This window comes from Balaenoptera physalus (assembly GCF_965194825.1).
Source record: "Balaenoptera physalus genome assembly, chromosome: 8".
Lineage (NCBI taxonomy): Eukaryota > Metazoa > Chordata > Mammalia > Artiodactyla > Balaenopteridae > Balaenoptera > Balaenoptera physalus.
In genome coordinates this window covers 116,363,798-116,389,663 of record NC_138887.1, presented here as the reverse complement: position 1 = coordinate 116,389,663, position 25,866 = coordinate 116,363,798, and the positions used below count along the sequence as shown (strand labels likewise).

Sequence of the window (25,866 nt, the reverse complement as noted above, 5' to 3'; positions counted from 1 at the left end):
TCCTGAGCAACATGGCATAACTCACCTGACCACCATTGCTTTGCATGATTCATACACAGCTATAAATATTTTTTAGACAAGTGGCATAGTTATAAAGAAATCTAAATCCCAATGTATTAATTAATTTAAATATCATTTTATATTCTGAGGACATCCAGGTGGGCTCTCAGGAGAACTAATGAATCAAAAGATAGTTATTTTTAATATTTGCAAACACTGAGAAAATATTTGTGTTTTGTTATTCTGTTTTCCACCTCATTTCAGTTTCTTTGTTATTGTTTCAAAGCAATCTCTCAGGGAAAAAAGGCATTATGCAAATTTAGCATCAAGTGATATTACATCACCTCATTAGGCAACATCTTGGTAGGTGTCAGGAGTTCTTTAAAACAAAACCCATTCCCCATTCTTTCCTCTTCCTTCCCAGGGGTAAATCTACTATCAGTCTTGGATTTAATGCATCTGGCTATAAATTAATTGTATTACTCTCTAGTCATTGTCATTATCTTTATATTATCATGTGGTAACTTTCCAGTGGAGTCCCATGCAAACGCACGGCTTGCCTTTAGTATTTTCAGCAAGAGCACACAGCTGGAGGATAAGGTCTGTTCACCACAACGGTTTCCCTGCCTCGGTGGCATCTGTTACCACAAAAGCTTCCAGGGAGTGCGTGGTTTCATTTGTCATAAGACTTCTTTTGCTGAGCAAGTATTTATTCATTTTCACAGTCAATTCCAAACTGGAAGTCTAATATGAAGAAAATGATCAAAATATCTATAAAAGCTACTATGAAATAAAGTACTGTATCTGCATATTCCATTTAATCTCCATAGGGAGCCAAAATTCATGTCTCCTAGCAATGAATGTAAACATCTCAATCATTGTCATTTCCACCCCCCTCTCAGAACTGGAAAAAAAAAAAAAAACCATTAAGGATTTAGTTATGTGTAGGACACATCTTTAAGTCTACCCAATTTTCTTTTTCTTTGTCTCTCCTATTCTTTCAAAAGGAAATTCAGTTATCCGTGTGCAATAATACAGCGTTAGAAACATTTCTTCCGACAAAAAGATAGGATGGGAAAGGACTTAAGAAATGACCTCTGTTGTCTTAGGTTGTCAAGCGTTGGGGTCTTGGGCGGCTTCCCTGAAGAGTTTTGAAAATAAGATTGGCCTCTGAGTTAAACTAAAATATAAACATTTAAAGGATTGGAACAAAATTACTACGAGATTAAATGGCTCCCAAGCTAGCAAGACTTCACTGTAATCTGATTGCATATATTAGCAGAGCTTCATAATAAAGGACAGGGTCAGAAGGAAGCTGGAAAGATGGGCCAATATGGAGGCAAAAGGGTGGTGAGCAAGATGAACTTTATATCCAACTACAGTCTAAGGAAGAGGGCTCCATGGTCCAAAGATAGTCTATTCTCTTTAGCTCTCAGATCATAATTTACTCCTCCTGTTCTGGGTCCATGCTCGAGCAGCAGGCATCTGATTCTAATCTGGCTCCTCACATGGTAACCCTCCGAGGCGCGGGGTGGGGGTGGGGGGTTGGCAGGTTAGAGAACACAGGTGTCCAGTCCCTCCAGCATTACAGTTTTTGTTACATATTGATCCACTGGCATCCTGGTTTATAATCTGGCTCTCCACGTACCTTGCCAGCATAGAATGTGCCGGCCACTCCATCCTATCCCAGCAGCAGTCACTCTTCTCATTGTAAATTAATGTAACAGTATTCTGATCGCAGATCTCAATCTCAGAGGCTCTGATTATATTTGAGAGCCAACTAGAGTACACTGATAAATCAAGTTCTATCACAAGAATCTGACTTTGAATCATAGAAAACTCATTAAGGTAATGTCAGATATCTTGAGAGACAGCCTTCAAGACCTCTCCATGTGATCTAATTTCAGCTTCCAGAATTTGATGCAGCAAGCTAAGCTTCTTTTCCTTTCTGAAATTTCTATGCATAGGCAAGCATTTCATCTATACTATCCTAAGAAGTTGCTTCAGATAAAATCTCTACTGAATCCTTTCTAATATAAGTGAAACCCAGTTTCTTTGTTTTTCTACTTTCTCATTAAAAATGAAATTTCCTCAGCAGTTCAACATTATTTTTATTTTCTCAAGGACTTCTTTTTTATAGATCATCCTCCTACATATATAACTCCAATTATACTTCTCATCCTCAGGTCATTTATGCTTTCTTTTATTTCTCTGAACCATGCCTACACATATTTTATACATTTTGCCTGAACTGCATTGTCCCTATCTTGAGGTGATACTCAAGATAGGATAACAGTGATTCTGAGTGGTAGTAGAAAAACCGATTAAAAAATTGGGGGTTATATTATTTTCACACTATACTTATGCCAGATGCTTTTTAAATTTATATTTGGTCTATGTTACTTTAGACATTTATCTCTCATATTTGACCAAAGACTACCCCTCCCCACTGAATATATCTCTGTTATTGGTAAAATACTCTGGCTTCAGCTATATGATATTGAGTTACATTTAGTTTTAATTTTTTCCACCTCTGTCATTTTTAATCTTAAATTCACTTATAGTTATCAATTCAGTAAATTACAGCCAACTTTTAGTTATCTCCAGCCTGATTATTTTCCCCAAAAATGCCATTTTTAACTTTAACAGCAGACACCTATTCTATATAAGTAACTTGTTTCGTTTGCATTTCAAATAAGCTCTGTGTATTATTATTTTCAAGAAGTCTGTGTCATATAGTATGGAAGCCTATCAGAACTAACCAGTTTCCCATTTCAGGGACAGTTCAATGGAAGAATTCAGCTTGACTAGGTTATTTTTGGAACCATGGAGGTTTTGTGTGTGTGTGTGTGTGTGTGTGTGTGTGTGTGTGTGTGTGTGTGTGTAGTATTTATGTATTTAAAACACATATAGGTACATTATTACAGAAGCATATGCACTGGTACATACCTCAATGGATGAAAAAAAAATACATATATATATATAGTTATGGTGGGTGCTTTGCTTAATCTGAAAAATATTTATTTCAAGATTGGAAAGAAAAGGAATAATAAATTACCTAGGGACAGAAGGAGAAAGAAGTCATCACCACTGAGTATCTTGTAACTTCAATATCATGTTTAGAGTACATTTTTAGATATTGGTTACTCCTATCTAAAAAATTATGGTAAAGCAATCTAAAGCCAAATATTAATTTTAAAATCATCTACTATATTCATTCATTTTTTTATACATCTTTATTGGAGTATAATTGCTTTACAATGTTGTGTTAGTTTCTGCTGCACAACAAAGTGAACCAGCTATATGTACACATATATCCCCCAATCCCCTCCCTCTTGAGCCTCCCTCCTACCCTCCCTATCCCACCCCCCTAGGTCGTCAAAAAGCTGATATTGTATGTGTGTGTAGTGATTCCCAAATTCAAACCCTCTGTGACAGTCTATGAGACCTACGTACAATGACTACTCATTCAGGAAGAACACATTTCTTCTCTGCTCAGCATTATTTCATTAGTACTTCCATTTTTACATGAAAACCTTATAAATTATTCTATCAGTTCTCTTTATGCAAATCCATGACTGGTTAATAGAGCTGAAACATCTATCTGCCTATGGTATGTACAAAGCTTCATCTTGTAGACTTGAGTACCTCATATTATCAGTCCTCCTGACTTTGTTGCTCTGGTCACCTTACCATTTTGATGTTTTGACATGAAACAAAATAAAAACTTTTGGTTTCTAGAGACCTTTACATGGCTGCCTTCTAAGAAGAAAAAATTAATAAGATAAGAATGCAACGTCGGGCAGATCATGAGTGTTAGGCTTAGTGATGTGAGTTTCTTCTGCAAAGATAAAAAAAAAAAAAAAAAAGAAACCGTCAACATATTGTTTTCATATCTTATGTCTGAAAAAACGTGGATAACCTTTTGCGACATTTTTGTATTTCATCAATATAAAATTCACCTGTTTTATTTGAAATACCTGGATATTAAAAACATGAAAGTCGTGCTCTACAGAAAGAGAGGCCTGTTTTTATTTCTTTCATATAAAATGCTTTTCAATACGGTTCCAAACAAATTGTCATCTAAACCATATTTTTGAATATACTTCCCAGGACCAAATCGGGGATATTGAAAGTAAAAGGGTAGGATTTCAAAATGAAGGTTTTGCAGCTCTTATAAATGTATCTTTTACCTTACTGCTTAACAAAAATGCTTCAGCCTTCAACTTTAATTATGCTGAAAGCACACAGTAATTCTGCAATCTAGAAGAAATTAAAACTTTCATAATCGATTAGCTTATCCGGGTCCCAATTTATTTTATTTTAGTTTAGTTTAGTTTAGTTTATTTATTTCCCAATCGCCCAATTCATCCAACACCCCACCCCCCAATTTCCCTCCTTGGTATCCATACATTTGTTCTCTACATCTGTGTCTCTATTTCTGCTTTGAAAACTGGTTCATCTGTACCATTTTTCTAGATTCCACATAAATGCATTAATATATGATATTTATTTTTCTCTTTCTGACTTACTTCACTCTGTATGACAGTCTCTAGGTTGATCCATGTCTCCACAAATGACCCAATTTCGTTCCTTTTTATGGCTGAGTAATATTCCATTGTATATATGTACCACATCTTCTTTATCCATTCCTCTGTCGATGGAAATTTAGGCTGCTTCCATGACCTAGCTATTGTAAATAGTGCTGCAATGAACAGTGGGGTGCATGTGTCTTTTTGAATTATGGTTTTCCCTAGGTATGTGCCCAGTAGTGGGATTGTTGGGTCATATGGTAATTCTATTTTTAGTTTTTTAAGGAACCTCCATAGCGTTCTCCATAGTGGCTGTGTCAATTTACATTCCCACCAACAGTGCAAGAGGGTTCCCTTTTCTCCACACCCTCTCCAGCATTTGTTGTTTGTAGATTTTCTGATGATGCCCATTCTAACTGGTGTGAGGTGATACCTCATTGTAGTTTTGATTTGCATTTCTCTAATAATTAGGGATGTTGAGCAGCTTTTCATGTGCTTCTTGGCCATCTGTATGTCTTCGTTGGAGAAATGTCTATTTAGGTCTTCCACCCAATTTTGGATGGGTTGTTTGTTTTATGGTATTGAACTTCATGAGCTGATTATATATTCTGAAGATTAATCCATTTTTCGTTGATTCGTTTGCAAATATTTTCTCCCATTCTGAGGGTTGTCTTTTCGTCTTGTTTATAGTTTCCTTTGGTGTGCAAAAATTTTTAAGTTTCATTAGGTTCCATTTGTTTATTTTTGTTTTTATTTCCATTACTCTAGGAGGTGGATCAAATAAGATCTTGCTGTGATTTATATCAGAGTGTTCTTCCTATGTTTTCCTCTAAGAGTTTTATAGTGTCCGGTCTTACATTTAGGTCTTTAATCCATTTGGAGTTTACTTTTGTGTATTGTGTTAGGGAGTTTTCTAATTTCATTCTTTTACATGTATCTGTCCAGTTTTCCCAGCACCACTTATTGAAGAGACTGTCTTTTCTCCATTGTATATCCTTGCCTCCTCTGTCATAGATTAATTGACCATAGGTGTGTGGGTTTACCTCTGGGCTTTCTATCTTGTTCCATTGATCTATATTTCTGCTTTTGTGCCAGTACCATATTGTCTTCATTACTATAGCTTTGTAGTATAGTCTGAAGTCAGGGAGTCTGATTCCTCCAGCTCTGTTTTTTTGTTCTCAAGATTGCTTTGGCTATTCGGTGTCTTTTGTGTCTCCAAACAATTTAAGATTTTTTGTGTTAGTTCTGTAAAAAATGCCATTGGTAATTTGATAGTGATTGCAATGCATCTGTAGATTGCTTTGGGTAGTATAGTCATTTTCACAATATTGATTCTGCCAATCCAAGAACATGGTATATATTCCCATCTGTTGTGTCATCTTTGATTTCTTTCATCAGTATCTTATAGTTTTCTGAGCCCAGGTCTTTTACCTCCTCAGGTAGCTTTATTCCTAGGTATTTTTTTCTTTTTGTTACAGTGGTGAATGGGATTGTTTCCTTAATTTCTCTTTCCGATCTTTCGTTGTTAGTGTATAGGAATGCAAGAGATTTCTGTGCATTAATTTTGTATCCTGCTATGTTACCAAATTCATTGATTAGCTCTAGTAGTTTTCTGGTAGCATCTTTAGGATTTTCTAGGTATAGTATCATGTCATCTGCAAACAGTGACTGTTTTACTTCTTCTTTTCCAATTTGTATTCCTTTTATTTATTTTTCTTCTCTGATTGCCGAGGCTAGGATTTCCAAAACTATGTTGAATAACAGTGGCGAGAGTGGACATCCTTGTCTTGTTCATGATCTTAGAGGAAATGCTTTCAGTTTTTCACCATTGAGAATGATGTCTGTTGTGAGTTGTCATATATGGCCTTTATTATGTTGAGGTAGGTCCCTCTATGCCCTCTTTCTGGAGAGTTTTTATCATAAATAGGTGTTGAATTTTGTCAGAAGCTTTTTCTGCATCTATTGAGATGATCATAGGTTTTTATTCTTCAATTTGTTAATATGGTGTATCACATTGATTGATTTGCCTATATTGAAGAAGCCTTGCATCCCTGGGATAAATCCCACTTGATCGTGGTGTATGATCCTTTTAATATGTTGTTGGATTCTGTTTGCTAGCATTTTGCTGAGGATTTTTGCATCTATATTCATCAGTAATGTTGGTCTAATTTCCTTTTTTTGTAGTATCTTTGTCTGGTTTTGGGATCAGGGTGATGGTGGCCTCATAGAATGAGTTTGGGAGTGTTCCTTCCTCTGCAATTTTTTGGAAGAGTTTGAGAAGGATGGGTGTTAGCTCTTCTCTAAATGTTTGATAGAATTCACCTGTGAAGCCATCTGGTCCTGGACTTCTGTTTGTTGGAAGATTTTTAATCACAGTTTCAATTTCATTACTTGCGATTGGTCTGTTCATATTTTCTATTTCTTCCTGCTTCAGTCTTGGAAGGTTATACCTTTCTAAGAATTTGTCCATTTATTACAGATTGTCCATTTTATTGGCATAGAGTTGCTTGTAGTAGTCTCTTAGGATGCTTTGTATTTCTGCGGTGTCTGTTGTAACTTCTTTTTCACTTCTAATTTTATTGATTTGAGTCCTCTCCCTCTTTTTCTTGATGAGTCTGGCTAAAGGTTTATCAATTTTGTTTATCTTCTCAAAGAACCAGCTTTTAGTTTTATTGATCTTGCTATTGTTTTATTTGTTTCTATTTCATATATTTCTGCTCTGATCCTTATGGTTTCTTTCCTTCTACTAACTTTGGGGGTTTTTTTGTTCTTCTTTCTCTAGTTCCTTTAGGTGTAAGGTTAGATTGTTTATTTGAAATTTTTGTTTCCTGAGGTAGGAATGTATTGCTATAAACTCCCCTCTTAGAACTGCTTTTGCTGCATCCCATAGGTTTTGGCTCGTCATGTTTTAGTTGTCATTTGTGTCTAGGTATTTGTTAATTTCCTCTTCGAGTTCTTCAGTGATCTCTTGGTTATTTAGTAGTGTATTGTTTAGCCTACATGTGTTTTTTACTTTTTTTTTCCTGTAATTTATTTCTAATCTAATAGCTAATTTATTTCTAATCTCTAATCTCATAGAATTATTTCTAATCTCATTGTGGTCATAAAGATGCTTGATATGATACCAATTTTCTTAAATGTACCAAGGCCTGATTTGTGAACCCAAGATGTCATCTATCCTGGAGAATGTCCCATGTGCACTTGAGAAAAAAGTGTAATCTGCTGTTTCTGGATGGACCGTCCTATAAATATCAATTAAATCTATCTGGTCTATTGTGTCATTTAAAGCTTCTGTTTCCTTATTTATTTTCATTTTGGATGATCTGTCCATTGGTGTAAGTGAGGTGTTAAAGTCCCCTACTATTATTGTGCTACTTCCATTTCCCCTTTTATAGCTGTTAGCCTTTGCCTTATATATTGAGGTGCTCCTATGTTGGATGCATATATATTTATAATTGTTATATCTTCTTCTTGGATTGAGCCCTTGATCATTATGTAGTGTCCTTCCTTGTCTCTTGTAACATTCTTTATTTTAAAGTCTATTTTATCTGATATGAGTGTTGCTACTCCAGCTTTCTTTTGATTTCCATTTGCATTCAATATCTTTTTCCATCCCCTCACTTTCAGTCTGTAGGTGTCCCTAGGTCTGAAGTGGGTCTCTTGTAGAGAGCATATATATGGGTCTTGTTTTTGTAACCATTCAGCCAGTCTGTGTCTTTTGGTTGGAGCATTTAATCCATTCACATTTAAGGTAATTATTGGCATGTATGTTCCTATTACCATTTTCTTAATTGTTTTGGGTTTGTTTTTGTAGGTCCTTTTCTTCTCTTGTGTTTCCCACTTAGAGAAGTTCCTTTAGCATTTACTGTAGAGCTGGTTTAGTGGTGCTGAATTCTCTTAGCTTTTGCTTGTCTGTAAAGCTTTTGATTTCTCCATTGAATCTGAATGAGATCGTGCTGGGAAGAGTAATCTTGGTTGTAGATTCTTCCCTTTCATTACTTTAAATATATTGTACCACTCCCTCCTGGCTTGCAGAATTTCTGCTGAGAAATCAGCTGTTAACCTTATGGGAGTCCCCTTGTATGTTATTTGTTGTTTTTCCCTTGTTGCTTTTAATAATTTTTCTTCGTCTTTAATTTTTGTCAATTTGATTACTATGTATCTTGGCATGTTTCTCCTTGAGTTTATCCTGCCTGGGACTCTCTGCCCTTCCTGGACTCGGGTGGCTATTTCCTTTCCCATGTGAGGGAAGTTTTCGACTATAATCTCTTCAAATATTTTCTCGGGTCCTTTCTCTTTCTCTTCTCCTCCTTCTGGGACCCTTATAATGCAAATGTTGGTGCATTTAACATTGTCCCAGAGGTCTCTTAGGCAGTCTTTATTTCTTTTCATTCTTTTTCCTTTATTCTGTTCCATGGCAGTGATTTCCACCATTCTGTCTTCCAGGTCACTTATCTGTTCTTCTGCCTCAGTTATTCTGACATTGATTCCTTTTAGTATATTTTTCATTTCAGTTATTGTATTGTTCATCTCTGTTTTTTCTTTAATTCTTCTAGGTGTTTGTTCTTTAATTTTTCTAGGTCTTTGTTAAACATTTCTTTCATCTTCTCGATCTTTGCCTCCATTCTTTTTCCAAGGTCCTGTATCATCTTCACTGTCATTATTCTGAATTCTTTTTCTGGAAGGTTGCCTATCTCCACTTCATTTACTTGCTTTTCTGGGGTTTTATCTTGTTCCTTCATCTGGGAAATAGTCCTCTGCCTTTTCCTTTTGTCTCTCTTTCTGTGATTGTGGTTTTCGTTCTGCAGACTTGTAGTTCTTCTTGCTTCTCCTGTCTGCTTTCTGGTGGATGAGGCTATCTAAGAGGCTTGTGCAAGCTTCCTGATGGGAGGGACTGGTGGTGGGTAGATATGGGTGTTGCTCTGGTGGGCAGAGCTCAGTAAAACTTTAATCTTCTTGTCTGCTGATGGGTGGGGCTGGCTTCCCTCCCTGTTGGTTGTTTGGCCTGAGGCGACCCAGCACTGAAGCCTACAGGTTCTTTGGTGGGGCTAACGGCGGACTCGGGGAGTGCTCTCATCAAATGAGTACTTCCCAGAACTTCTGCTGCCAGTGTCCTTGTCCCCTCGGTGAGCCACAGCCGCCCCCTGCCTCTGCAGGAGACCCTCCAAAACTAGCAGGTAGGTCTGGTTCAGTGTCCTGTGAGGTCACTGATCCTTCACCCCCAGGGGCCTGGTGTGCACACTACTTTGTGTGTGCCCTCCAACAAAGGAGTCTCTGTTTCTCCCCAGTCCTGTCGAAGTCCTGCAATCAAACCCTGCTGGCCTTCAAAGTCTGATTCTCTGGGGATTCTTCCTCCTGTTGCCAGACCCCCAGGTTGGGAATCCTGACATGGGGCTCAGAATCTTCACTCCAGTGGGTGGACTCTTGTGGTATAATTGTTCTCTAGTTTGTGAGTCGCCCACCCAGTGGTTATGGGATTTGATTTGTGATTGCGCCCCTCCTACCATCTCACTGTGGCTTCTCCTTTGCCTTTGGATGTGGGGTATCTTTTTTGGTGAGTTCCAGTGTCTTTCTGTTGATGACTGTTCAGCAGTTAGCTGTGGTTCTGGTGCTCTCGCAAGAGGGAGTGAGCGCATGTCCTTCTACTCTGCCATCTTCAGTACATAATCTCCCCATTTTATTTTTATCTTTCCTTCTCTCTCTCTCTCTCCTTTTCCTTCTCACTTCCTTTTCTTCTCTCTCTCTCCCATCTCTCTGCCTCTCCCCTACCACTTCTCCTTTCCTCCCCTTCCTCCCTTTTATTTTTTTTAATATTTTGTTAGAAAATACATGAGTTCTAGAGGCTCATAAGCCTAGAGTTTAATCTTGGTTTGGACGCTTATCACAATATTTACCATTTTTCCTGTGGTGAGTTAATTACCCCCTCTGAAGTTGTTCCTTCAGTTATGAAATGGAAACTGTGATACATAACTTGCAGAGTTTTGGGGGTGGACTGAATGAGCCAGTATATGTAAATGCCCGTGGTAAATGTTTAATACTAATGCCATTTCCCCTCCATTTTTATCATCAGCTAATTTGGAGATAATTATTTTTAAGTATTATTTACCCAACTATATAGGTAACAATATATTTAGCCTGAACTTCAGATCCAATACCAAGAGAAAGAAAGAGTCATCATTTCTTCAAGAGAATTTAAAATATGAAGTGAAGGTCAAAGTGGCTGTGGCATTCCTAGTCAACTATCACTCTGCAACATTATTCACTGTCATAAAAACTATCAGTAGCTGGTTTTGGTAAATAGTAAGCAAACACAACAGGGTAATTAGAATCCAGCTGCTATTTGGGTGACTTAGTATTTTAGAGAAGTTTTGTCACTCGCTGATGGGAAAATAACCAACCAAACATACAGTCTTCGAAATAAAATTTATCTATTATTTCGTCCATATGCAATTCTACATAGAAATGCCTAAAGATGAGTTCTTTTAAGTTTATTTCTTTGAACTTCTTTAACATTTCCTTTACTTTGCATGGCAATGGGATTTGATTCAATTATGAGTAAACAACAACAAAACTGCAAAATAATGTTGATGGGGTGATAGAACTATTTTGCAGCTTTTCTAAGGTTATGGATATAGAGTGTTCTTATTTGGATCTATGGAGATGCTTAACTCTAGGCAGAACTCTGAGTGGATAATGAGTTAATAATGCCATATCCCTGGTGGACATATGCCAATTTGGTTAAAATGTGAAATAGAGTTGTCTACAGGTTTTTTCTGAAGCAACACAGAGAACAGGAAAATCTTTTCTTTGACTTATCTTCCTGACTAAAGTTGATCTACTTGATTCATTCAAATGGTCATTGCTGTAACCATAGAAAATGATATTTCATTCGGCAACTTGATACCAGGCTCAAATGTACCCTCATCAGAAATGGAGAGATATGAGAATAAAATATCCCTCAACACCTCTAACATGTTGGTCTCACCTGTCTGATGCCATAGAGAGGTACACATTGCACAACTGAGGGAATAAATCACTGCTACTCTAGAATTTCTCAGTTGTCCATTTAAAATATAATGTTTGCTGGTCAATTTTATGTATCAACTTAGCTAGGCAAAGGTGCCCAGTTATTCAACCAAACACTAGCCTAGGTGTTGCCATGTAGGTATTTTATAGATATCATTAAAGTCTATTATAGATTGACTTTAAATAAGAGTGGTTATGCCAGATAATCTGGATGGGCTGATTCTATCAGTTGAAAGGACTTAGAGTAAAGCTGAGGCAAATGTTATTTAAAAAGTATTATCTTTGCCTTCCTTGTATTCTCATAGCATCCAGCAGAGTATTCTGTATTCAATAAATGTTGCTGAATAAATAACTGAGCAATTTCTCAATAATACTCTAGATATTTCCAAGATATTTTTATAGTAAAACTCTCTTTTTTTTCAATATCCTGTTTAAGACAGGTATTTTGAATGGAGCTGGAGGAATCAGGCTTGCTGACTTCAGACAATACTACAAAGCTACAGTATACTACTGACACAAAAAAGACATATAGATTAATGGAACAGGATAGAAAGCCCAGAAATAAACCCACGTGCCTATGGTCAGTTAATCTACGACAAAGGAGGCAAGGATACACAATGGAGAAAAGACAATCTCTTTAACAAGTGGTGCTAGGAAAATGAGACAGCTACATATAAAAGAATGAAATTAGAACATTCTCTAACACCATATACAAAAATAAACACAAAATGGATTAAAGACCTAAATGTAAGACTGGATACTATAAAACTCCTAGAGGAAAACGTAGGCAGAACACACTTTGACATAAATCACAGCAATATTTTTTTGGATCCGTCTCCTAGAGTGATGGAAATAAAAACAAAAATAAACAAATAAGACCTAATTAAACTCAAAAGCTTTTGCACAGCAAAGGAAACCATAAACAAAATGAAATGACAACCTACGGAATGGGAGAAAATATTTGCTAACGATGCTACCGACAAGGGATACATTTCCAAAATATACAAACAGCTCATACAGATTAATATCAAAAAAACAAACAACCCAATCACAAAATGGGCAGAAGATCTAATTAGACATTTTTCCAAAGAAGACATACAGATGGCCAACAGGCACATGAAAAGATTCTCAACATCACTAATTATTAGAGAAATGCAAATCAGAACTACAATGAGGTATCACCTCACACCAGTCAGAATGGCCATGATTAAAAAGTCTACAAATAATAAATGCTGGAGAAGATATGGAGAAAAAGGAACCCTCCTACATTGTTGCTGGGAATGTAAACTGGTGCAGCAACTATGGAGAACAGTATCCACACTGTTCCTTAAAAAACCAAAAATAGAGTTACCATATGATCCTGCAATCCCATTCCTGGGCATATATCCAGAGAAAACTCTAATTAAAAAAGATACATGCACCCCAAAGCATCACTATTTACAATAGCCAAGGCACAGAAGCAACCTAAGTGTCCATCAACAAATGAATGAATAAAGAAGATGTGGTATATATACACAATGGAAAATTATTCAGCCATAAAAAACAACAAAATAATGCCATGTGCAGCAACATGGATGGACCCAGAGATTATCATATTAATTAAAGTAAGTCAGATAGAGAAAGACAAATATTATGATATCACTTATATGTGGAATCTTAAAAAATGATATAAATGAACTTATTTACAAAACAGAAATAGACTCACAGACATAGAAAACAAACTTTTGGTTACCAAAAGGGATAGTGGGGGGGGGTGGAAGAGGTAAATTAGGAGTTTGGGATTAACAAATACGCACTACTATATATAAAATAGATAACCAACAAGGACCTACTGTATAGCACAGGGAACTATATTCAATATCTTATAATAACCTATAATGGAAAAGAATCTGAAGAAGAATATATATATATGAATGAATATATATATATAAGTATATATAACTGACTCACTTTGCTATAAACCTGAAACTAATACACTGTACATTAACTATACTTCAATTAAAAATGATTAATAAAAACATAATTTATTGAATCTGACCAATTAGGTTTATCCTCACTTTATGATGTCATTAAAATGTATAATTATCAAGATTATGTACAACCAAAAAAGTTTGATTTAAGCACATGAAGAGACAATTTTCAAATTCTACAGAGTGATATAGGATAACTTCAAAGTTCTCATTTATTTCTATTTTAGTCATTAAAAAATGAAGCTACACACACATAGGCACTCACAAAATAAAATGGCAGCAATGAAAACAATCTTTATCATGCTATAGAAGGTCAATGTTCTTCAAAGTCTCACCTTAAAGCTCAAAATGTTGGCAACTTGAAATGAGTACACTTTTAGTAGAAGTCAGACAAGCTATCCTCAATAAATCTGACCTTAAGATTAGTTTATTAATCAAAATATTGGATTTGACCCAAGGCCACTTGACAAAGAGTATTTCTAATCATAGACAGAAAAAGTAAATGCCAAGAGGGAAAATGTTCTTTCATGGTGGTTGAAGAGATGGGGTGGGTACAGATACTGCTGGGCTTAGTTCTATCCTCACTTTGGTGGCAGCACACTGACCTCTCTACATGTTCACACTTTCTTAATGTGTCAGAAAAAAAGGTTTATAGTAGGACAGATTTGCATTTGAACCCCAGCTTGCCCGCTTCCAGCTGTAGTGACGTTCAGTGAGTTTACTCACCTCTTTGAGCCCTGTGTTTGCAAAATGGAGAAAATAAAAAATACGTTGCATAACTTTGATAGTTAAATGAGATAAAATGTCACGGATGGTATTGGTCAATAGAATTTAATGGAAATCTCTACCTTTTTCTTTACCTCCTTTCTCAGAGCAGGTGTTCATTCTTTGCCAAGGCAATTTCATACTCTCTTTTCTCTTGTGGGACCTATTACGTTCCTTATCTGTCTTATACCTTTAGCTTCATCCTCTTCGCTGCCTCCTACATTTATAAACTTACTCATAACTCCCTCATCCTTAAAAACCCCAAACCCTCACTTGGGTTCTGCCTTCCAGTTAAGCAGCAATTCTATATATAGCCATCCCTTTACCATGGAACTTTTTGAAAACCTTCACTTGTTTCCTTTTCCCATTCATTCTTCAGTGGCTGCACCCAGCAGACCCCACAGACGTGAAACTCCAGTGGCCTCGCAACAGCCAAAGCCAGGGGCTGACTTCCTTCTCTGATGTCTCACCACTGGCCACATCTCAGTTTCCCTGTTTTTGTTTTGTGCCTGTTGATGGCTGAACACACACTTCCCTTCGCTTCCCCGTTACAAGGCTTTCCTGATTGGCTTCTCTCCCTGCTGCTCTGAGCATTACTTCTCAGTCCCTTCAGTCAGCAGCATCCACTCCTTAAATTACTTTTTCAAATTAGTGTTGTCTTTCCTTCTGTTCTTTTCTTGCACCTCCCATGACCTCTTTGAGTCATCTTGTGAAGGCTTTACAACTGTTCAGTCATCCATTTTACCTTTACCCCTGGGTACATGGGAAGACTGCATTTTCCCTTCCCCTAAAGTTACTCTACATATATGCAATCACAGATCCTGTTCATTCTACTGTCTAAACTTAAAACCATCTTTCCTCCTAATTCCCAGTGAACCTACAGGTCATGCAGTCTCCTCTGTACTCCTGTGACATTGTACCAGGTGGTCCATCATACAAACTCTGCCCTTCCTGGATTCTATCCTCCTCATCACAGCCAGACTACCCTTACTTACAACCATTTCCTTTGCCCTTGGAGCGAAACCCTTACCAACACTCAGAGACTCTGGACTGATCTCCTCAGTCTGCTTTCCTCTCTCTCACCCTCACGTTCTCTGCTGCAGCCACTCTGACCTCTCTCATTTCCTTCAAAGTCCTGTGTTCCTTGACCTGCATCTCAGAGTTACTGCACATTCTCACATCTCAAACCTAGATGTCCCCCTGCCATTTTTTTCTTAGTTAACTCGAATGAATCCTTCACATCTCAGCCTACATATCACAATTCCTGATACACAAGAAACAATACATATATATGGATTGATTATCTCATCCATTATTCCAGCCGAGACTTTGATCAACTCCTACCCACACTGCTGAAATAGTCTCTACTCTCCCCTGTGACCATTCTGTCCCTTTTAACTACAGGGTCCTCTATGAAGATGCCAGTTGCCTGGGTGTAGAATATTGCTAGATTTAATTTTCTAATTTTACCTTTTAGTTATTACTATCTTCATTGCTTGTCCCATTTAATTGTATCCGCTAATGTCATTACAATTATTTAACATAATAATTAATTAGATAAATGACTAAGCTTTTGGTTAACATACTGACTAGTCACAATGAAACTCAATTCACGGAAAATGCCAGTCTTTAGTTGCAGTTGAGCAATGTTTTACCTATGTTGTTTCAAGAGTTAAACATCATAGTTTCTTATAATGCACATCACAAGCTGAAAATTCACTTTTTTGATAGCTTCACCAAAGTTTAGAATTTTTTTCTAAAAACAGGTTGTAAGTTACAATGCCAGAGTCATGTTTTCTTGTCTTTTGGATGCCACTAAATCACAGTTCAGTATCATTAAAGTACATTGAATTTTACACAGCTTACTTAACAGGTAAAAATTGTGACCATAACTCCTTTCCAATAGATACAAAATCTAATAGTAAACTACCCAAAAGGATGGATAATTTGTATTGTTTTTTTCCAAAAAAGAAGCAATAAAACTATGACTTATGAGAACAAAACTACATGGCACAATGAAAAGAAGCACTGGGAACAAATGAAATCAACACTAAATATAGTCAGAAAAATAGGAAACATATCAACTTTAGCTCTCTATAATTAAATATTTATATATGTAGGGAATAAATACTTCAGAAGAAAATGCTTAATTACAAAGTATAAAGTTTTATAAAATAAATACGTGACAACAGTGCATCTAAAATACACAAATAAGCATTTAAAATCAGGCTAATAGGTCTTATCCAAATATAGAGAAATATTTTTGCCATTTAAAAGCATTAGGATTGTTGACTAAGTCTTGACTCAAGTGGGATCTAATATACTTTCTCCTGGTGTCTAATTTATCAAATTTAAGTTCTTGAAGTATTTGTTTTCAGAAGTAGATTTCATTGTTTAAAGATTTCTGCCTTTCATTAAGTTCAGATATCAGTATATTTGCAGTTCTGGGGATATAAATATAAAACATGTTAACATCCTTGTGGTTTTAGATAGCTATTAATGGTTGTTGTTTGTTTTTTTTTTCCGTTTGGGTAGAATTAATTTGTTTATTTTCAAATTGGTATGAAATAAAATAACCTTGTCTTTGTTCTGTGTCTTTTGTAAAGTTGATTAAGGACAACTGAATTAATAGTTACATTGCAAGGATAGATATGACCATAAAGAATGGCAAAAGCATTACTTTAAAATTGATTCCGTTTAAAAATTTTGTAGTAATAAAAAGAAGTGATGGGACTTTCCTGGTGGCGCAGTGGTCAAGAATCTGCCTGTCAATGCAGGGGACACGGGTTTGAACCCTGGTCCGGGAAGATCCCACGCACCACAGAGCAACTAAGCCCGTGAGCCACAACTACTGAGCCTGCGTGCCACAACTACTGAAGCCCACGTGCCTAGAGCCCGTGCTCTGCAACAAGAGAAGCCACCTCAATGAGAAGCACGCACACCGCAACCAAGAGTAGCCGCTGCTCTCTGCAACTAGAGAAAGCCCACGCGCAGCAATGAAGATCCAACGCAGCCAAAGAAATGAATAAATAAATAAATTTTTTAAAAAGTGATAACATTGTAAGTCATATATTACTATCCTTGTAAAAGTTGTGAGAAACCATTAATGAGTAAATCTACATTTGTTAGCTAATGGTGTGGTACAACCAAAGATATATCAAAATAAAAATGAGGTCCATATACATGTAAAATCAACTCTTTATCATAAGTATCATTAGCAACTACAGAGCCCCAAATGAACTCTTGAGGGTAAGGCTCTTAAAACAAAGAATAACATTTTAAGTACGTAGCTATTACAAACCCATTTGATATCCATTTTAATTGCCATGACTATAATGAATATACTTTGTATTCAAACAGATGTCGCAAGTACTACTACAGAAGTTTCAATATAATTCAGCCTTAGTTAAGAATGAGTAAATGGATATTTAAAATGGAACGTTACCAGGAAGGAGGGAAAAAACCAATTACAGAAAACATCAGCTTCTTAAAATAGCAAATTAAAGATTTGCATTAAATTGTATTCTTTCATACTTGGACATATACAGAATACAGTAATACAGGAAAACTTGCTATATCAACCACTCCTTTTCCTTGCCTCAGCTGTCTACAGATTAATTAACCCTGAAAATAGAAATTGGGATATGAAAAATGACTAAGAAGAGTAGGCTGAAATTCACCTTACAATAGTTAGTCTACAAAAAGGATTTTTAAAATACCACTACGCCAATTTATTTTAGCTGGAGGAACAGGTAGTTATGTATGCCACTTTATTTCAGTTGGTCAGACAAGTTCTAATATTCCCTTTAATCTTCTCCCACACAGAGGACTGACGCCTTAAAATCCAAGATGAGAGGCCTCATGCCATAAATTAAAGATGGTATTTTTCAATGTATGGTTCACAGAATGACGCATGGATGTTTGTTAAAAGCAAACATTCCTGTGCCCCAACCAAGTTCTCCCGAGTCAGAATCACAGGAATCAGCATTGTGATGAGCAACCTGAAAATTCTGATGTACACACTTGTTTAAAAACAACTGACTGAAGGTTGAATGAGGAAATATTTAAAACAATATATTTGTCATTCCATTCCAGTCAGCAAACATTTATTAAGTCCGATCCCATGTGAGTAAAACTTTGATGCATGGAGGGTGTCCCCAAAGGCAAGAAGCATACGATAACATGATTTTCAATGCACAGTTTAGTAAGTACAATAATAACCTTCAAATGTCTGCAAACACAAGGAAAATGTGTGCTTACTGTACAGATTAACAATTCACTCTTGATTTCAGTTTAGTAGTTCTTCCTCTGAAAAGGTGTCTGGAGGTTGAAGAGAGGTGTGTTTAGCTTATTATGAGAAAACGTAATGCAAGTATTTTTAAAAACAAATTTATCCTGTTTCCTGATGGTTTTGGACATCCTGTGTTTCCAAAAGGAGGGTAATAAGTGTGTGAGGCTTCTTGGTGGCTGGGGGAAGGCACAGAGTGTACCAATGAGGGAAGGGAAGGAATGAACTACAAGACCAGAACCGCTAAAAGCAAACTGTTTCTCTTACCTCTAGCCTAATTCTCCTGGTGCCTGGAACTGTAAGATAAACTTATTTGGAGGTTGCATTGTGTTTTTTAACCACGAGAGCAAAAATTCAAACAGTAAAAGTTGACTTTGGAGTTTAATAGAAGAATGGAAGAAAATAAAGAAAACAAAGCTGATGGTACCAAGTTATTTTTCTGGCCAGCAGTTTTCCCTCACACCATCCCCTCCAGGACTGGAATCTTTGGAAGGAACTTCCGCAAGGAGCACTCACTCACGAAACTGAGGGCGGACAAGCTGACGGGATTCATTAGCTGTGCCTAGTGCTCCGGATTTTCTAGAATCGTTGGTTGACTTTTCTTAACACTGGAAACAGGATCCAGTAAAAATAAAATAAAAGGCTGAAATAAGTGAAGGTGGATAGAAAAACAGTTGTAGGGACCTTCAGGGATTTCCATTGCCCACAGCTATGGTTCTCACAGTGGTCTCTAGACCAGCGATACCATCATCACCCGGGAACGCATTGCACTAGCACACTCAGGCTGCCATAGCAAAATACCATCGGCTGAGTGGCTTAAACAGCAGACATTTCTTTTCTTACAGTTCCGGAGGCTGTAAGTCCAAGATCAAGGTACTGGCCAGTCTGGTTTCTGGTGAGAGAGCTCTTCCTGACTCTTCCTCTTTTTATAAACCACCAGTTCAGTCAGATTAGGAATCCAACATTATAACCTCATTTAACCTTAATTATCTCCTAAAAGCCCTATCTCAAATACGGTCACATTGGGGATTAGGACTTCAACGTGTGAATTTTGGGGGACACAATTCAGTCCAAAACACTCGTTACAAATGAAAATTCTGGAGCCCCACCTCAGACCTATTGAATCAGACATTCAGGGAACGAAGCCCAGCAGTTTGTGTCTCATTAATGCCTCCAGGTTATTCGCATGCACACTAAAGCCTGAGAAGCATGGGCCTCCAGGGAAAATTCTCAGCATCACATTTAATTTCCTCCAGTTTCTCCCATTTTTACTTTCCAGCCTTATTTCTTACTGCTCTTTGACACGAACTCTGCTTCTGCTAAACTACTTCTCACCGTGGCCTGAAAGATCATTCGTATTCTGTCTTCCAGACTCTTGTTTACTCTCACCAACCTCAAATTGTCTTTCGACCTCTTTAATGAAGCATCACTTCAACATCCCAGCCACAGTCATGTCTTCTTTCTCCAAATAGCAGAAGCACTAATTGTCTGAACCAATCATTTTCATATTTTACAGATTTTACTTTCTTAGAGTTCATAGGTTACACATGTCTGTAATTTTAGCACAAGGCTTTGCACATAAAAGCACTTAAATCTTCAAAACATTATATACTGTTTTGCTTGTAACTCTTCTCTGTGACTCCCTACAACACTGGCTCCAATACAACACTAATTTGGGGCATCAAATAGTCCCTTGGTCTCTGACATAATGCCACTTCCAAAGTTGTTTAATAATATAAAAATCATCAATATACTATTTGCTCTTTATTAAGTCCTTAAGTGCATCAAGACTTATAACAGGAACTTAGTATATTCCCTGATTAAATTCTCACAGTCACCCTGAAATAGGCATTATGATCCCTCTTTGACTGAAAGACACTGGAAACCGAGGCAGAGAAGTTCAATGAACTCCCTCAAAGTCACATACCCGAGAAGCAGCAAGGCGGAAAAGTGTGAACCTATGTTTCTCTGACTCAAAGCACATGCTTTATTTCTATGTTATACTATAGACGAAGAGATTTAGTTTGCTGTCAACATAATGAATTTACTGCCAAGAATCCCAGAGTGTATGGCTCTTGTGGTAAAGATACCCTTCGTAAACTCTATCTTCTTTACCCCCAACACACACACGCACAAGTCCTGAAGCGCTGCTAAAAGTAAGCCATCATGAAAAAAAAAGGGCAGACGTCTTGAGACCAACAGATACTGTTAAATGACTACAGAAAACAAACAGCTCTAAATTCTATCGCTATTCTATATGCTATTTACCTGCAGACAGCCTTTGGAATTCTTTCATCTCTATGTTAGAGACAACTGAAGAACTCAAAGGGAATTACTTGAAAGTTCACAAGGAGCTTTGATAAACTTCTGCCCAAAGCAAATACTGATAATTATGCACTAGAAGCACTCACACACACACATATATGCATTTAAAATTTTAAAATCGCTAAGTTAGAAACAATGGAATTTTTTTGAAAAAATGGTATTTCTTAGCTTCCTTCTCCAGAAAGAAAAAACAAGTGGTTATATTTTACTTTCACAGCTGCCCGTGCTTTGAAGACTGGACTGTTAAGATAATACGCCACACCTGCTGGACCGTTCAGGTAATTCCAATCACCAGCTGAGACAGTAATTAAAAGTAACATTCCATTCTCAGCCTACCTGGGGTGTTCAACAACCTGGACATCTTGCAGAAATAGGAGACGTACTGCTCACAGTACTCGGCGCTGTGGGTGATGGCGCTGATCTGGTCCATGGAGGCGCTGTAAATGAGCTGTGTCACCGAGTATTTTTCTGGGTTGTAACCCACCACCGTCGTCTGCATCTGCAAATCATGAGACACTATGGTCCATACTTTGTCCTCTGTGGGGAGAAAAATGCCACGACAATGGGTCATTAGTATGCAAATGCATCTTCAAATGTCAGAAAATAAGTGAGCTACACTTTCACTGGTGTTTCCCCTGAACTGCTGTAGAACAGAGCTAAGTATAGTAATCCTTAAAGTAACCCCTACCCTTTCTCACACTTAAGCTCTGCTTATACAGACAGAGTAGAAAAGTAATATTTTTTATTAAAAACAAACACAAGATACCTCCTGCAAATGAAACCAAATAGCCTGAGAATCTGGTTGATGCTCTAATATCTGCAGCATTGAATGTGAGGCCCATGGTGTTCCAAAGCCTTCCCGACTCTGTAATCCCTCACTCCTCCCGCAGAACGGTATTTGCTCCTTCCTAAATGAACTACGTGCTCTCCAGCCTCTGGATCTTTGTACATGCCATTTGCTCCAATCAGAATATGCATCCTCATCTTGTCAACAAATATTCTTTTCACCCTGACCTTTCAGTTATAATTAGACACTGCATGCTCTGTTATTGAAATGCTCTACACATGTGGGATGATGCAAATAAGTAATTACCTTGGTGTTTTGGACCCTGAAAATTTCAATATGTGAAAAGGAGAAGCATATATAAGATTGATGAGATTAAATTATAATCCTATATAGTTCTGCATTTGAATTAGAAGCATCACTATGAACCCAGGATGATGTTATCTTTTTAAAAATGTAGATATATGTCTTAGTTCTGTCCACTGAAAAAGTCCCCAAACAAGGACCAACCTCTGGCACCAGACGGTCATTACTCAATACCATTTTCCATTAAGAGAAAACTATGCTCCTGGAGAAATGGCTGATTCAGGGCTGGAAATGGATAAGAGGAGCCTGGAACATACTGTCACTTCAGAAACAAACTACTGGAGACAGAGAGTGGCTCAAAAACCCCAGGGCCAAAGGAGGATGATTTTAATTAACATCAATAAGAATTTCCTGCAATGAATTAAAATACAGCGAGTATATTTAACTCCATGAGTTTGTACAAAAAAAGAAATGTCTAAGTTTGGAAGATGCTGGATAACTAACTCATTACTTTGAATATTGGTAAATAGAGGCAAAGAATCCAGCATTTAGTCTACCATAGCTATATGAAGTGTAATGTAACTAAATACTTTCTTTATGGAAATATTTCAGTTCATAAATGAAGGCTAAATGATAAATTTTTTAACTTCTAACAAGTTAGTAGGATCTAAGTAGGATTATTCATGGTCGCTAATATAACAAGTAAAACCGGAGGAGATGTGCCTCCTGGGGATCAGGAGGGGAGGGCAAGTACACAGCACTGCATGTGGAGGGGTACGGACAAAACTCAGAGATGAGTTTCACCAAGCTTACAGACCTACCTGCCAACTTCTAGAAAATATAGGGGAAAGGGGAACATGTTAAATGTCACCAAAGGGAAACAGCAAAATCCATGCTGTGGAAAACTGTATACATCATACAATCTAGTTTTTCAACAGGTGAGTGATAAATTACAAAGGAAGAGAGAGAGACACACACACAGAAGAGAGAGAGACAGAGAGCTTTAGATGAAGAGAAATGAGAGATGTCCTGAACTTGCCCCTCCTGAGGCCTTCCTATTTCAGGAAATGGCAACTCCATCCATCCAGTTCTAGGACAAAAGTCTTGGAGTCGCCCTCAACTCTTCCCTTTCTTCCACCTCCTCCTGCAGCCTGTCAGGGACCCCCGCCTGCTCTACCTTCAATAATTATTCCGAATCTGGGCATTCCTCACCCCACCCCCCACCACTGCTCTGGTCGAAGCCCCAGGGCCGCTCGCCTGCATCCCACAGTAACCTCTAACCAGTTCCCTCTTTCCACCCTTGCACCCTCACGCCTATCTTCAACACATCAGCCAGGCTGAGGTTTTCGACCACAAGTCAGATTTTGACACAGCTCAGGGTCCTCACATGGCACCCAGTCTCGTTCACAGACAAAGTCTAGTTCTTAGAATAGTGAAAGGCCCTCCGAGATCCGGCTCTTCCTTGCCGCCCTACTAATTTCCCCCTTGTTCCTTTGGCTCTGCCTCCTTGGAGACTCGCACTTGCTCTTTCCTGCATCTAGAGCCATCTTTCCTCAAGCCCACTCCTTCTCCAGATCTGAGCTCCAGTGACAACCTTTCCTTCCCGAGTCCCACCCCACCACAGATGCTCTCCATCTACCTGCCCAGCTTTGCTTTTCTCCATAACGTTTATCTCTATCTTAGGACACATTTAAATTATTTTTAAATGTCTGTCTCCCACCATTAGAAGGGAAGAAAGCAGGGACTGTTTCAATGCTATATGCAATGTGTCTAGGATGGTAATTGACACATAGCAGGTCTTCAAAAATATTAGTTGAATAGAAGAATGAATTAATAAAAATAAACAGAATACAAATACTTAATCTAGGAACTTTTAAAAATTACTTTGGTTCAAGTTCTGCCGAGACTATCCTTAGAGAGCGTGGACAGGCCACTTCACTCCTCTGAGCCAGAATTTCCCTTCATCTGTTACAACATGCCTCTCTACCAGAAGACTTTCCAGCTTGCTGTTCTTAAACTGATTAAAAGAAGTTCAGTTATGGTGTCCCCTGTAGTCATTTTCTATAGATAATTGTTTTTCCAGTTTTATCTTTGGCCTGATCAGAACTGCCTTCCTTTAGCTCCTCTGATACAGCAAGAAAAGCTACAATATATTTTGGTAATTCTGTCACTTTCTGACATGATTCTGAAAACAAACTGTTTGTCATTTATATCCAGACCTGCAAATTTACCTTCACCTAATTAAAAATTCATTAATTGAATTAGGTTACTTCTATCACTTTTCTGTTACAAAAAGTCTATGGCATAGAATTCTCAAATGTTTGATACCACTTACTTCTCCCTCCCTCCCTCCTTTCCTTCCTTCTTTCTCTTTCTCTCTTTTTTTTTTAAAACAAACCCTTACCAAGAGCCTTGTCCTGTAGCACTGTTCCAGACCTCTCTTTCTTTAACTTTTGATGGAACAGCATTCTAATCTGACCCTCCTTTAAATATCATAAACCCCTTTTTATATATACAAAACACGTTCATAAAGGCAAACATTAATTAAGCAAGTAAAACAAAATGATCACCCATTATGGTCTCTGTCAATAACTTTAAAAAGACTAACCAATTTGTTAATGTTGATGAATCTCTAACATTTTGGTCCTGGTGACTTCTTGACCCTAAACTGTAGTTCCAGCCATCTCAGCACACACATTTCATCATCAAAACCCTGTACATTATATCTTTATATTTGTTTTATAGTCCACTCATTCATTCAACAAATATTATCATGTACCTACTATATGACCAGTACAGGTCTAGGCACCATGGAAACCACAGCAAAAAAAAAAAAGCATTCATAAATTTTTGCAGCTTACATTCTTACATTCTAGTGGAGAATAGAAAACAGATAATAAGCAAAATTAAAAGAATACATATATATATAGTTAGCCAGTGATAATGGTGAGGAGAAAAAAACTAAATCAGGGAAGGGAAGAATAGGCTGTGTGTATGGGGATTGCATTTTTAAACACAGAGGAAACCATAAAAGCCTTGAGAAAGTGACATTTGAATAAATAAGGTAGCTATCCAGCAAGCCATGCAGATGTCTGGGGAAAAGTATTCCAGACAGAGGAAATGAATATGCAAATGTTCTAATTCTGGAATATTCCGGATGTCCTTCAGGTATACAAGAAAGCCAGTGAGTGACGAAAGGGGAGAGGAGCAGAAGTTGAAGGCAGAAATGTAATGAGAATGAGTGGATTGCGACCTTACAGTGAGATGGAAAGCCATTGGCTTTGGAAGGTTTGGAGCAAGTGAAAGTAGTTTGCTTTAACTTAATCTTTGACATACTATTCTTTGCTGCAATAAAATTATACTTCAGAGGGGTTTGAAAAATAATATATATATATATATCTTTATAAAGATTTAAAACTTTTTACAGTGTCATGGCATTATAAAAGGTAACATATAAGCTCTACTTTGATACCATAAAACAATTACTGTTGATGCATCTTGCAAATTATTTTTTAATGCTTGTATATTACACATTGCAATGGCTCCTTTGGAGCTATTAAATCTTAAATGACAAATGGATATTAACAATTTTGCAGATATCCAGCATCTAGAAGAAAGTTATGCTGCATAGATTTTTCTTCACTAGTATCATAAGTGGAAAAATTAAAAATCTTATTCCCATATTCACAGTGTGTTTATATAGCATGCATTGTAAGATATGTGTGTAATGCAAATAAAAACTAATGTGTATGGAAACTTCTAATTTCTGCCACTGTCCATTTTCATGAAGAAGCAATTGATAAGCTAGTGTATTTCAAATATTCTTTTTGGATTAGTGTGTTATGAAAATGGCCTTTGTGATTACTTAGG

The 25,866-nt window shown here is 37.2% G+C and overlaps 2 protein-coding genes across 4 annotated transcripts in view; one reads left to right on the top strand and one right to left on the bottom strand.

Annotated features, from left to right (window-relative positions):
• The window catches only part of CNTNAP2 (contactin associated protein 2), a 2,064,732-nt gene that overhangs the window by 674,369 nt on the left and 1,364,497 nt on the right, over positions 1-25,866 (bottom strand). For all 3 annotated transcript variants that reach the window (XM_082473843.1, XM_082473842.1, XM_082473844.1), the window contains one exon: positions 21,243-21,443. In XM_082473843.1, the coding sequence (XP_082329969.1) occupies positions 21,243-21,443 (201 nt within the window). The remainder of the gene's footprint in view (positions 1-21,242; positions 21,444-25,866) is intronic.
• Positions 5,106-25,866, top strand: part of LOC309666434 (uncharacterized protein) — an 817,765-nt gene continuing 797,004 nt past the window's right edge. Inside the window, exon 1 of the transcript XR_014267095.1 lies at positions 5,106-12,733. The gene's annotated coding sequence lies outside the window, so the exon portion shown is untranslated. The remainder of the gene's footprint in view (positions 12,734-25,866) is intronic.